Source organism: Trichomycterus rosablanca, chromosome 3 (genome assembly GCF_030014385.1).
Source record: "Trichomycterus rosablanca isolate fTriRos1 chromosome 3, fTriRos1.hap1, whole genome shotgun sequence".
Classification (NCBI taxonomy): domain Eukaryota; kingdom Metazoa; phylum Chordata; class Actinopteri; order Siluriformes; family Trichomycteridae; genus Trichomycterus; species Trichomycterus rosablanca.
This window is the reverse complement of record NC_085990.1, coordinates 56,183,122-56,198,144: the sequence shown is the minus strand read 5'-3', so window position 1 is coordinate 56,198,144 and position 15,023 is coordinate 56,183,122. Positions and strand designations below refer to the sequence as shown.

The 15,023-nt window shown below is 40.0% G+C and overlaps 1 protein-coding gene across 1 annotated transcript in view; it reads left to right on the top strand.

Moving 5' to 3' along the window:
* The first annotated feature begins 2,787 nt into the window (after nt 1-2,787).
* The window catches only part of LOC134310709 (calpain-2 catalytic subunit-like), a 22,107-nt gene continuing 9,871 nt past the window's right edge, over nt 2,788-15,023 (top strand). The window contains exons 1-8 of the mRNA XM_062992338.1: nt 2,788-2,906; nt 4,492-4,723; nt 6,760-6,829; nt 7,070-7,188; nt 10,629-10,762; nt 12,514-12,688; nt 13,973-14,047; nt 14,919-15,004. Coding sequence (XP_062848408.1) covers nt 4,499-4,723; nt 6,760-6,829; nt 7,070-7,188; nt 10,629-10,762; nt 12,514-12,688; nt 13,973-14,047; nt 14,919-15,004 — 884 coding nt within the window. The 5' untranslated portion in view covers nt 2,788-2,906; nt 4,492-4,498. The remainder of the gene's footprint in view (nt 2,907-4,491; nt 4,724-6,759; nt 6,830-7,069; nt 7,189-10,628; nt 10,763-12,513; nt 12,689-13,972; nt 14,048-14,918; nt 15,005-15,023) is intronic.

Sequence of the window (15,023 nt, the reverse complement as noted above, 5' to 3'; positions counted from 1 at the left end):
CACAGGGAAGAACACGGGCGGAACACAGGGATGAACACTGGGAGGAACACTGGGAGGAACACAGGGAGGAACACAGGGAAGAACACGGTGAGGAACACAGGGAGTAACACAGGGAAGAACACGGGGAGGAACACAGGGAAGAACATGGGCGGAACACATAGAGGAACACAGGGAGGAACACGGGCGGAACACATAGAGGAACACAGGGAGGAACACAGGGAGGAACATGGGGAAGAACGTGGGGAGGAACACGGGGAGGAACACAGGGAGGAACACAGGGAAGAACGTGGGGAGGAACACGGGGAGGAACACAGGGAGGAACACAGGGAGGAACACAGGGAAGAACACGGGGAGGAACACAGGGAGGAACACAGGGAAGAACACGGGGAGGAACACAGGGAGGAACACAGGGGGGAACACAGGGAAGAACACGGGCGGAACACATTTACATTTACAGCATTTAGCGGACGCTTTTTTCCAAAGCTTCTTACAGTTTACAGTATAATCTAAGCAATTGAGGGATAAGGGCCCAATAGTGGCAACCTGGCAGCGGTGGGGCTTGAACCAGCAACCTTCTGCCCACACCCCCATCCTGATTTTTTTTTTCGAGTGTAATGCAGGTTTCAAGTTTATTTACACTATATGTTCAAAAGTATGTGGACACCCTTCCTAATCATTAGGGGTAGCCTAGTGGGTGGAGATTTGGGCTATCAGTTGAAAGGTTTATATACTGTATATGTGCGTTCGTACGTTCTGCACCAGTTAGTTTAGTTAGACTCGCTTTATGGTCCCAGCAGGGAGATCGGGTTCTGGAACTAGGCGGTATAAAGTGCTGTAACGCTCATTGAAGTCCTGACTAAACAGTTAAAGTGACTCGACCCTGTCGTGTGCTTTTATTCCCACACCTCCACCACCGCACAGCAAAAGACCTGTAACATCCCCACCGGACAGCGGCTAGGTGAGCCGACCCTCTACAGTAGCATGTGGCTAATGCTAACAGTAAAGTGCAGCGATAGTGAAAGTAAAAACACGACAATATTTTTGTAAAGTAAAATATCAAAATAACTAAAAGACAATGAAATATCACAATACATGTAATCACAATACACAGTGAGTGCACAGCAAGGGATTTGGGGAATCTTTGTAACTTGCTTAACGTTACTAGATTATATATAACGTTACTATATATATATATATATATATATATATATACATATATATATATATATATATATATATATATATATATATATATATATATATATATATATATATATATATATATATATATATATATATATAATTATTTTTTGCACTGGGGCCCATGAGCTCGTAGTTACGCCACTGTTGTGTTGTGTACTGATTATGAAAACTATACGTGGGGGCCCACAAGCAGCCGTAGCACCTGGGCCCACAGGCAGGTTAAATCGCCTCTGATTACTGCTCATAAGTTCTCGTTGTTTTAGTACAATTAGTCAATATAAACACACTGAAAAACAGTTAAACATCAATAAAAATACAATAAAAGCTGCACTTTAGCTTTACTTTTTTATTGTTTCCTGACGCTTCTTAACGGTGGAGATGCTAGATATTGGATTACCGTATTCCCTTTAGCACCGGCGCATTCACATGCGATGCACAAAACTTAACGTCAACAAGGTGCAAAAGCGATTTGTCATGTGAATGCGCCTGTGCTGAATGGAATATGGTATTCCAAGATTAAGAAGCATAAGGAAACAATAAAGATGTTTGTTTCTTTATTTATTAGAATTTTAACGTCATGTTTTACACTTTGGTTACATTCATGACAGGAACTGTAGTTACTCATTACACATAATTCATCAGTATTGTTGCTTTAATTTTTTTATATTATTATTGTTGTTGTTATTTTTATTATTATTGTTTTTTATATATATTATTATTATTGTTGTTTTTATTTTTTAATATTATTATTATTGTTATTTTTATTATTATTACTATTATATATTATTATTATTACAGTACAAAAGATTACATCAAACACAGTCATGGACAATTTAGTATCTCTAATTCACCTCACTTGCATGTCTTTGGACTATGGGAGGAACACACAGACAGGACCCAGACCGCCCCACCTGGAGATTGAACCCAAGTCTGCTTGTGGTGAGGTGACAGTGCTACTCACTTAGCCACCGTGCCGCCCCAATAAAGAAGTAAAACTAAAGTGCAGCTTTTTATTTTATTGATGTGTAACTGTTAGTAATTGTATTTAAGTGTGTTTATATTATATTTGTGTTATTTTCAGTGTTTAAGTTTAAAAAACAACCTCATTATTTTACATGAGACTAAAATATCTGCAGCTCCACGGGACCACGGACGCATTAACAGGTTCTCCAAACATCCTTATGGGGGAAAATACCTTGAAATTCAACGTCTTTAAAACTCAACACCACTCCCAGAACCGACTGACGTCCAGTTTCAGGGTATAATAAAAACATTCTATTTAAATAAACCTGTTACATAGGATTCATTACATGCTTTTTTACGTCAACAGTTTAGGGAAGGTCCTTCACTCATCCAGCATGACTGTGACCTGACATGTACATGATTTAATCCCTCTAACACCAGACACAATAGACATATTTATTTTTAAACAGATGATGAATGTATGTTTGTTTTAACCTAAACACCAGACACTAAACTTGTTCATGTCCTGATGAATAAACACATCTGATATCACTGGTATCACGTCACACGGCTCCCGAGTCTCATCAGGACTGGTTAAACTGGTCCTGCCACTTACAAAAGACGTAAACGGAGCCGCTGGAATCAGGAGGAGTTTCCATGTTTCTACAGGACAATGAGTGACCGTGATATATTCAGAACGTTCTCCACCTCAGACCTTCAGACGGAACCTTCTCCTTCAGGTAAGCAGCTTCATTCCTCACAACGTTCCTCAGTTTTATTATTATTTATCTCTGTATTTTTATTAATTTTTCGTTTTGTAATGTAGCCTCTGCTGAAGTAGTTTACTGTGGCTCAGTCACTAACAAAAATAATCAAACAAACAAACACTTCAGCAAACCACAAATGAACACCGAGGAAACTTCTACTGATCTAGTAATAGCATGACTTTTCGTTTAGAAATTTAAAAAAAAAATTTTATTGTTATTGTTATTGTTTTTATTATTGCTTTCATTATTTTGATATTGATATTATTATTGTTATTTTTATATGATTATTATAATTATTGCTTTTATTATTTGTATGATATTACTATTATCATTAATGTTTTTATTATTATTACTATTGTTATTGTTATTTTTATATGATTATTATTATTATTGTTATTATATATTATTTCTATGATATTATTATTGTCATTGTTATTATTATTATTATTATTATTGCTTTTATTATTTTTATTATTATTATTACTGCTTTTATTATTATTATTATTGTTTTTTATTTGTATGATATTATTATTATTAATGTTTTTTATTATTATTATTATTATTATCATTGCTTTTATTATTATTATTATTGCTTTTATTATCATTATTGTTTTTTTATTTGTATGATATTACTATTATTAATGTTTTTATTATTATTATTATTATTGTTATTATTGCTTTTATTATTATTATTATATTATTATTATTGCTTTTATTATTTTTATTATTATTGCTTTTATTATAATTAGTATTATTATTATTATTATTATTATTATTGCTTTTATTATTATTATTACTATTATTATTATTATTGCTTTTATTATTAGTATGTTATTATTAATATTATTATTATTATTATTATTATTATTATTATTATTATTATTGTTATTTCTTATCACTGATTGTTACTGAGGGTGGCACAGTGGCTAAGTGGGTTGGGGGGGGGGGTTTGCATGTTCTCCCCGTGTCTGTGTGGGTTTACTCCGGGTGCTCCATTTTCCCCCAACAGTACAAAAACATGCAGTCAGGTTAATTGGAGACACTGAATTGCCATGTAGGTAAATGTGTGTGTGTGTGTGTGTGTGTGTGTGTGTGTGTGTGTGTGTGTGTGTGTGTGTGTCCAGGGTGTTACTGTGTGCCTTGCGTCCCCCACAATAACCATTGTTTTATTCTGTTCAGGGTCCCAGTGGATCCAGTTTTATTGAGTGCAGTGTGGTTACCCCAGACAGGACACAGTTCTTTGCAGGGTATCAGTCACCACCATAACCTACTACCCCCCCCCCCCCCCCCCCCGAATTTCCTTAAAGTATTTCAGTAGAAACTTCACTGTGCTGCTTGACTTGTACTGTATTGTTCCAGATAAGTGAAGCTTGTGTTTAACAGAGCTGATAAAATCAGGAACGACTGATTCAGTCAGTAAATAAACAGTTTCAGGAACTAAACGGACAGTTGTTTACAGTGATGTGGCTGTTAAATAACGTTGTTTTCTACATGTTCTGTAATAGTTTAGTAAGATCAGTCCAATAAACAATTATCAATTTTTTTTTTCTGCAAACAGAAATCCCATGATGCTTCACCTTGTAGAGGACGAGCTTGATGGCAGGGACACGGTCGGGACTCCCTCTAACCCTCAGAAGTTTTTGGATCAGGACTATGAGGAGCTGCGCAGAGATTTTGTTAAAAATAAAGCGAGATTTGTTGATGAGACGTTTCCTCCCAATGAGAGCTCCATCGGTCCCAACCTGCTGCATGATGATGCCATGGCGAGAGTGGAGTGGATACGACCAACCGTGAGTAACAAATACCAGATATTAAATATCAACATAATCCCAGTTATAATCATGACATCATAATCCCAGTTATAATTATAACATCATAATCTCTGTTATAATTATTATATCATAATCCCAGTTATAATCATGACATCATAGTCTCTGTTATAATTATTATATCATAATCCCAGCTATAATTATAACATCATAATCTCTGTTGTAATTATGACATCATAATCCCAGTTATAATCATCACATCATAATCCCAGTTATAATCATCACATCATAATCCCAGTTATAATCATGACATCATAATCTCTGTTGTAATTATGACATCATAATCCCAGTTATAATCATGACATCATCATATCTGTTATAATTATTATATCATAATCTCAGTTATAATTATAACATCATCGTATCTGTTACAACTATGACATAGATAATCTCATTTTATGACATCATGTCAGTTATAATTATTACATCATAACATCAGTTATAATTATGACATCATAATCTCAGTAATAACTATGACATCATACTCTCAGTTACAACTATGACATCATAATCTCAGTTATAACTATGACATCATACTCTCAGTTTTAATTATTAATAAAAGGAACAGCCATGTTTCCCAGTTCCCTAATGTAATTCATCCACTGAATGCACTACACCACTGTGTTGAGGAACACACTGTTCCCTCTGTATTCATTTAGCACCAGCACCTCGACCACACAGTAGATCTTAATGTAGTTATTTTAAATGTTTAAAAACATTTTGTTATTTAAAATGTAAAATTTAGTTATTTTCCCACCCAGCAGACTAGTGGCTGGCTTTGTCTGGGGGTGCCCAGCTGACCGGTAGCAGGGGAGTTCAGAATCCCAACACTGGTGTGCTAGTGGAATATCACCCCCCCCCCCACCTGGACGCCACTCTTTTGTTTCTTCTCCAGTCTGTCCCACAGTTTCCAGGGTTTCCTCACATTTTTGTCGTGTGGAGTGTTTCTGCTAACACACACACACACACACACACACACACACACACACACACACACACACACACACACACACACATCTGTGTTTTCTCTTCATGAGCTTTTGGCTGCGGCTTCAGTTTGATTTTCTGGGTTTAGTTAATTTTTATCTCCTTGTTAAATGTTCACAATTGGGTTCATCTTAATATCTCAGGTGCAAAGTTACATCTGGTACCCCTGTCACAAGGTGCTCACCAGCTCTGTAAGACTGACGTCCTTGGTGATGTTAAGCTTGCTGGACTTGGGACAGTGAGGCCTGCAGTACTTTTATAAGAGCCAATCAAGCATCAGAACTGGAAGATCTCCTGGTCTGATGAATCCTGTGTTACCCATATAGAGCTACTCCAGGATGCAATGTAGGACCTGCTGATAGCATCCTAGTACCAGTTAGCACAGGACTCCTTCAGATATCTTGGGCGGTCCATGTATCAGCGGGCCAAAGCTCTTTTGAAAGCATTAGGCAGGTGGTCCTAATGTTTTGGCTTATCATTGTAGAACTTTGTACACATCGACATCAACACAAGACCATCAACATGCAAACGTATCACCTCAACTTTACATTTAAATAATACGTAACTATTATTTAACTTTTTACATGTTTAAGTAAAATGAAGTAGATCAGTGGTGGACTGAGTAGCTGGGCAGTCCATGATGGAATTTGCACTGAGACCATTGATGGACTGAGTAGCTAGCAGAAGAACAATTTGAGCAGTCCATGATTGAATTTGTACTGAGATCAGTGGTGGACTGAGTAGCTAGCAGAAGAACAATTTGAGCAGTCCATGATGGACTTTGTACTGAGACCATTGATGGACTGAGTAGCTAGCAGAAGAACAATTTGAGCAGTCCATGATGGAATTTGCACTGAGACCATTGATGGACTGAGTAGCTAGCAGAAGAACAATTTGAGAAGTCCATGATGGAATTTGCACTGAGACCATTGATGGACTGAGTAGCTAGCAGAAGAACAATTTGAGCAGTCCATGATGGAATTTGTACTGAATTTGTTTTCATTTTGCAGAAAATGGTTGAAGATCCGTATCTGATTGTGGAACGAGAGTCCAGGTTTGACCTCGCTCAGGGAGACCTTGGTGAGTTGGGATGGGTGATATGGGTAATGTAGAGATGGTAAAAAATCAGTAATGTGAAGAATAAACCAGAGTTTACAGTACAAGAGCACTAAGAGTGATATTACCTGTCAAAGGGGGTTTAAGTCATCTATAAGAACATCTTTATATTTAAAGAATGTTTACAGGTTTCTGTTTCACATTAAATAAAAAGCCTACACCTACATCTCTTCATCACTTCTACGTGGATTTTGTATACTTTAGGAGACTGCTGGTTTCTGGCTGCGATCGGAGCAATCACGTTTCAGAAGGACATCATGGTTGAGATAATTCCTGAGAACCAGTCGTTCAGCCAGGATTACGCTGGAATATTTCATTTTCGGGTGAGAACATCAGTCCATCAGTGCGCAACAGTCATTAATTATTCATCTGTTCTCTTTATTATTATACTAAACATCGTAAACCATCACGTGGTCAAATAGATCTCCACAATTCATGTATCATCCAGATACATAGTGGTGATGTAGAACTCTGGGTTACTGGTCTTGGTCCGCGTCAACTATGTACAATATATTGCCAAAAGTATTCATTTACATTTACATTTTCTGCATTTAGCAGACGCTCTTATCCAGAGCGACTTACAGAAGAGCTTCCACAGTAAACATTTCATTTCTTAAGTTTTAGTAAACAGTCGAAGATACAAATCTGCTGAAACCTGTTAGAACCAAAGTGTTTTTTTTTTTGTTTTTTTTTTGGAAAATGGAAGAAAAATGTTAGTAAATAAGTACAAGTCAGCTTAAGTGTTTAGTAAAAAGGTGATGAAGGTTTTTAATCATTTTTTAAAGACAGCAAGAGACTCAGATGTTCGGACAGACAGAGGAAGTTCATTCCACCACTTGGGTGCCAGTACAGAGAAGAGCCAGTGATAGCTCAGTGGTTAAGGTACTGGACTAGTAAACAGAAGGTTGCCTGTTCAAGCCCCGCCACCACCAAGTTGCCACTGTTGGGTCTCTGAGCAAGGCCCTTAACCCTCAATTGCTCATTGTGTAAGTCGCTTTGGATAAAAGCGTCTGCTAAATGCTGAAAATGTAAGGAGCCTTGATGCTTGTCTTCCTTTAGTCCTGGGTGGAGGATCAAGTCGAGCGAGACTTGTGGCTCGGAGGTTCCGTGGTACAGAGCGGGGTTTGATTAGACCACGAAGGTAGCTTGGGGCTGGTCCATTTTTGGCTTTGTAGGTGAGCATCAGTGTTTTAAACCGAATGCGTGCAGCTACAGGAAGCCAGAGAACGCAGCAGTGGGGTGATGATGTGGCAGCAGTGGGGTGATGATGAGGCAGCAGTGGGGTGATGATGAGGCAGCAGTGGGGTGATGGTGTGGCAGCAGTGGGGTGATGATGTGGCAGCAGTGGGGTGATGATGTGGCAGCAGTGGGGTGATGATGAGGCAGCAGTGGGGTGATGGTGTGGCAGCAGTGGGGTGATGATGTGGCAGCAGTGGGGTGATGATGTGGCAGCAGTGGGGTGATGTGGAAGCAGTGGGGTGATGATGTGGCAGCAGTGGGGTGATAATCTGGCAGCAGTGTGGTGATGATGTGGCAGCAGTGGGGTGATGAGGCAGCAGTGGGGTGGTGATGTGGCAGCAGTGGGGTGATGATGAGGCAGCAGTGGGGTGGTGATGTGGCAGCAGTGGGGTGATGATGTGGCAGCAGTGGGGTGATGATGAGGCAGCAGTGGGGTGATGATGAGGCAGCAGTGGGGTGATGAGGCAGCAGTCGGGTGATGAGGCAGCAGTGGGGTGATGATGAGGCAGCAGTGGGGTGATAAGGCAGCAGTGGGGTGATGATGAGGCAGCAGTGGGTGATGAGGCAGCAGTGGGGTGATAAGGCAGCAGTGGGAAGATGAGGCAGCAGTGGGGTGATGATGAGGCAGCAGTGGGGTGATGAGGCAGCAGTGGGTGATGATGAGGCAGCAGTGGGGTGATGAGGCAGCAGTGGGTGATGATGAGGCAGCAGTGGGGTGATGAGGCAGCAGTGGGTGATGATGAGGCAGCAGTGGGGTGATGAGGCAGCAGTGGGTGATGATGAGGCAGCAGTGGGGTGATGTGGCAGTGTTTGAGCTGGTTAAAAACCAGATGGGCAGCTGCATTTTGAATGAGCTGCAAGGGTTTAGTTGGTGACATTGGAGCTCCTGCCAGGAGGGAGTCTCCATCCAACCGTGAGATTACAAGTGATTGGACCAGAATCTGAGGAGCTTCCCTGGAGAGAAATGGTCGAATCTTCCTGATGTTGTACAGGAGGAACCGGCACCATCTTGTCATGTTGGCTAACATGACTCAATAAATGATTGAGTTCAGGTGTTCCAATCACCTCCACGGCCACAGGTGTATAAAACCGAGCACCTCGACATGCAGACGCTTCTACACACATTAGTGAAAGAACGGGTCGCTCTCAGGAGCTCAGTGAATTCCAGCCTGGTACCGTGATGCCACCTGTGCAACAAGTCCAGTGGTGAAATTTCCTCTCTACTAAATATTCCACAGTCGACTGTCAGTGCTGGTATAACAAAGTGGAAGCGATTGGGAACGACAGCAGCTCAGCCACCGAGTGTTACCACGTAAAATGACAGGGCGGGGTCAGCGGATGCTGAGGAACATAGTGCACAGAGGTCACCAACTTTCTGCAGAGTCGATCGCTACAGACCTCCAAACTTCATGTGGCCTTCAGATGAGCTGAAGAACAGTGTGTAGAGCTTCATGGAACGGGTTTCCATGGTCGAGCAGCTGCATCCAAGCCTTACATCACCGAGCGCAATGGTGTAAAGCACACCGCTACTGGACTCTAGAACAGTGGAGACGTGTTCTCTGGAGTGTCGGATCACGCTTCTCCATCTGGAGATCTGATGGACGAGTCTGGGTTTGGTGGTTGCCAGGAGAACGGTACCTGTCTGACTGTATTGTGCCGAGTGTAGAGTGTGGTGGAGGGGGGATTATGGTGTGGGGGTGTTTTTCAGCAGTCGGGCTCGGCCCCTTAGTTCCAGTGGAAGGAACTCTTAATGCTTCAGCACACCAAGAGATTCTGGACAATTTCATGCTCCTGACTTTGTGGGAACAGTTTGGGGATGGTCCCTTCCTGTTCCAACATGACTGCGCACCAGTGCACAAAGCACAAACTCCATAAAGACGTGGATGAGCGAGTTTAACTGGCCTGCACAGAGTCCTGACCTCAACCCGATAGAACAGCTTTGGGATGAATTAGAGCGGAGACTGTGAGCCACCTTGTGGAAAGCCTTCCCAGAGGATGTTTGGAGAACCTGTTAATGCGTCCATGTACCGTGGAGCTGCAGATATTTTAGTCTCATGTAAAATAATGAGGTTGTTTTTGACACTTAAACACTTAAAATAACAGAAATATAATATAAACACACTGAGAGTTTAAAAGTGAAACAGGGAGGAAAATCCAGATGAACACAGATACATGTGGAGCTTTATATTATTTCATCAAAGAAGTTTATCATTCAGCCACAGAACAATCACTGATGTACAACAGCAATGTAAAGTTCTGGTCACTCCAGACACCTAATTTTAGCCAAATATAGTTCATAATAGAGTAAAGAGAGTAATAAATAATAATCATCAAGTTCAGCCTCCTCACATGTGGGTGAAATGTGATGCGTGAGGAAACAGACTGTACATTTTAGTTCTGATGAAACTCCACCGTGAGCTCTGACTGTTTATTCTGATGTGGTCTTATTATTAATAGAATGAAATCAGAACTTTGCTCTACTGAATGATTATTGTTATAACTCTGATGTGATGTTTCCTCACAGTTCTGGAGGTTTGGAAAGTGGGTGGATGTTGTGATAGATGATAAATTACCCACGATCGATGGAAAGCTGATTTTTGTTCACTGCAAAACTAGAAACGAGTTCTGGCCTGCACTGCTGGAGAAAGCTTACGCCAAGTAAGTCTGATAATAATGTTTAATAATAATAATAATAATAATAATAATAATAATAATAATAATAATAATAATAATAATAATTACAGGAATAATAATAATAATAATAATAATAATAATAATAATAATAATTAATAATAATAACAATAATAATAACAATAATTATAATTATAATAAAAATAAAAAACAATAATAATTATAAAAATATTAACAAAATAATAATAATACAATAAAAATAATAATAAATAATGATAATAAATAATAACAATAATAATGATAAATAAATAATGATAATAAATAATATATAAGAATAATAGTAGTAATTAATGTTAAATAATAATAATAAAACAATAATAATAATAAATAATATGTAATAATAATAATTAGGGATGTCCCGATCATGTTTTTTTGTTACCGATACCGATCACGATTATTAATTTTGATCCCGATCCGATACCGAGTCTCAAACCGATACTTGTATTTTCTAGATATTGTCTAGATAAGAACTAGATAATACTGTTCACACAGTGCTCACTTCAACTACATTACAGTTATTCACATTAATCCAGTATACATGTTTAACACCTGAATAGCTCTGCAGTGCTGAAGGGAAAAATGCTGCATCCAAGCTATTGGCTTAATGTTCTTGTATTTTTACAAAATCAATAAAAATGATTGAGATAATTACAGTTTTACTTTAAACTTTACATTTGAAGAAAAAAAATCTGTTTAATGCAGTGATGCACTAAAAATGAACAGAAATCTGTGTAGCAGCTTAACTTGAATATAAGAAAAAAAGTTACTTAACAGCATTACAGTAAAACCTGAATACCAAAATAAAATGGACAGGCTCTTTTGTTATGAAGGAAAGCCAGTTTTTAAAATGCTTGTATTGTGACGATGGTTTGATGGACGTTTCTATGCGAAGTGAGTGTGTTTTGACCCTTTGGGGCTTCCATAGAATATGAAATAGCGTGCTTGACTCTAGCTGTCGGCTATTCGGTACCGTAACAGAAGAAGTTAATAAAGTGTTCTGCTCCCGACAATATGTGAAAATACCGTGTATTTATTTCTTTATTAAGCGAGTGCATCACTACGTTGTTTAGTAAACCGGAGTGATCCTCGACTCACACACCATATAAACAGTAAAATTCTACAGTAATGAACGCAGCTCTGCTCCCACCGCCTCGAGAAACGCTCACAGTGCAGACATTACACTTCACTGCTGGACTTGTTTCACTTTCCAATTCAAACTATTTCCACACAGCGGACACGCTGACGTAAAACAAAAGATCGGGATTAGGATCGGCTTTAGTAAAGCCGATACCGATCAGTTAAAAAATGCCTTGATTGGCCCCAATCCCGATCTTTGAGATTGGATCGGGACATCCCTAGTAGTAATAATAACAGTTCTAAATACTAATAATAATTATTATAATTATAAATTATGCTTAATAATAATAATAATTAATAATAACAATAATAATAATAATAACAATAATAATAGTAATAATAAATAATAATAGTAATTATAACAAATAATAATAATTGTAATAATAATAATAATAAATAATAATAATGATAATAATAATAGACTATAATTATATTACAGTGATTTAATTATTTCAGCACTTTATAATAGTATTAAAAACACACTACTTGCACATTCTAAATAAAGTTATTTATTTATCAGTAATAACACATTGCACTGTGTGTGTGTGTGTGTGTGTGTGTGTGTGTGTGTGTGTGTGTAGAGTGTGTGGATCATATGCAGATCTACGTGGTGGTTTGGTGTCGGAGGCTCTGCGTGATTTTACCGCTGGAGTTTTTATTACACTCACACTGGAGGCCGATCGTCCCGAACCCTGGGGTCTGATGAGACAAGCAGCTCAGCACAGATCTCTCATGGGCTGTGGAACACTACACGGGGTAAACACACAAATACCACACCCACCCACGGGGTAAACACACACACACACACCCCAAACCTACCCACGGGGTAAACACACACACACACACACCAAACCTACCCACGGGGTAAACACACACACACACACCAAACCTACCCACGGGGTAAACACACACACACACCAAACCTACCCACGGGGTAAACACACACACACACACCAAACCTACCCACGGGGTAAACACACACACACACACCCCAAACCTACCCACGGGGTAAACACACACACACACCAAACCTACCCACGGGGTAAACACACACACACACACCCCAAACCTACCCACGGGGTAAACACACACACACACCAAACCTACCCACGGGGTAAACACACACACCAAACCTACCCACGGGGTAAACACACACACACACACCAAACCTACCCACGGGGTAAACACACACACACACACCAAACCTACCCACGGGGTAAACACACACACACACACCAAACCTACCCACGGGGTAAACACACACACACACACCAAACCTACCCACGGGGTAAACACACACACACACCAAACCTACCCACGGGGTAAACACACACACACACACCCCAAACCTACCCACGGGGTAAACACACACACACACCAAACCTACCCACGGGGTAAACACACACACACACACCCCAAACCTACCCACGGGGTAAACACACACACACACCAAACCTACCCACGGGGTAAACACACAAATACAACAGTTGGGACTGTGTGGAAAATGTAAATAATAAAAACACAGAGTTTCTTACACTGACTTTGACGTTTATCAGACAGGATGAAGCTGAAATATTTCATCTTTTATCTGCTCGACTTCATTTCATTTATTAATAAACATCCATTCCTGCATTTCAGACCTGCAACACATTCCAAGAAAAGTTGGAACAGTAAAGCATTTACCACTTTGTAATGTTGTCGTTCCTTTTCACCACTTAAAAGAGGTTTTGGCACCGAGGATAGCGAGTGATTTAGTGTTTCAGCTTTTATTTTGTCTCGTTCTTCCTGCAAACACGTCTTAAGATGTGCAGCAGTACGGGGGGTCGTTGTCACATTTTTCCTTTCAAAATTCTCTATTGGGGACAAGTCAGGACTGCAGGCGGGCCGGTCCAGTACCTGTACCCTCTTCTTCTGCACGTCATGACACACACCCAGCGCGTGAATTAGCATCACATCTCAGCGTTAGATCATCTCAGATTGTGTCTGAATCCTGGTTCATGTTCAGTTTTCTACATTTCTAACGTGTCCCATGTTTTTTAGGCCACTTCTGCTAACACGGAGCTTCCCAACGGCATCGTGGAGGGACACGCCTACACCATTACTGACGTCCTCAGTGTGAGTGTGAACTGTTTATCACTCTACTGTACTCGATATCATTTATACTCAGTGTAACGTCAAGGATCAAAATCACATCCATGATTATCCATGAGAACCTGGTGACCCGCCCTGCTCCCCACTACCTACCTGATCAGCTCCTCAGTAGAGAGGATTCTAATAACACATGGAGTCATGAGGCAGATTATTTACACGCTCTACTTTACATCACCATAGTTTTAGCTTACTAAGCTAACTCAGTTAGCATCAGGACGTTCAAACCGACCCTAGCACGCCAGCTAACTCTGTGTACCGAAAACGCTTAAACTGTCCCTGACGCCCCAATTTACAAATAAACCCACACTCGTATAATTACACATCAATCAGAGTTTATTTACATTTGAAAGGAACTCTGTTGGTTGCTCCGCATTATATTCGTCCACCGAAATGTTGTGTCGCACTGAATGCTGGGATTGCCCTCAGCGCTAAGGAGGCGTCGGGCGCTCTCTCGTCATTCAGTCAGATCATCACTCAGAATTAAGGCGCCCCATTAAGAGCATTTTAAGAGAGCTAAGGATTTAGACACGCCCTCGTCTGTGTAGGATGATGGGAAATGCAGAGAGAGAGCGCTGGGTTTTTTAGATTCACCTTGTACAGCAGCTTGACCTTAACCAATAATGAACACCACTAAGATGAATCGGAATGCCAACAGTGAGCCAGGAGTCCTGATCTGACATCAGCGCTTGATTTTACAAACACTACAGGAAGCCTTCTCAGAAGAGCGTAGACTGTTATGGCCATAGTTTGGAAAAGGACTGTTTAAGTGTATGATCAGGTGTCCAGATACTTTTGGCTATAGCGTGTAAGTAAAGGTGTTGTGTGTCTTTACCAGGTGCTGAGTAATGGTGAATCGGTGAAGCTGGTGCGCCTCCTGAACCCCTGGGGACAAAAGGAGTGGAACGGAAACTGGAGTGACGGGTGAGGCGTCCATTCTTTT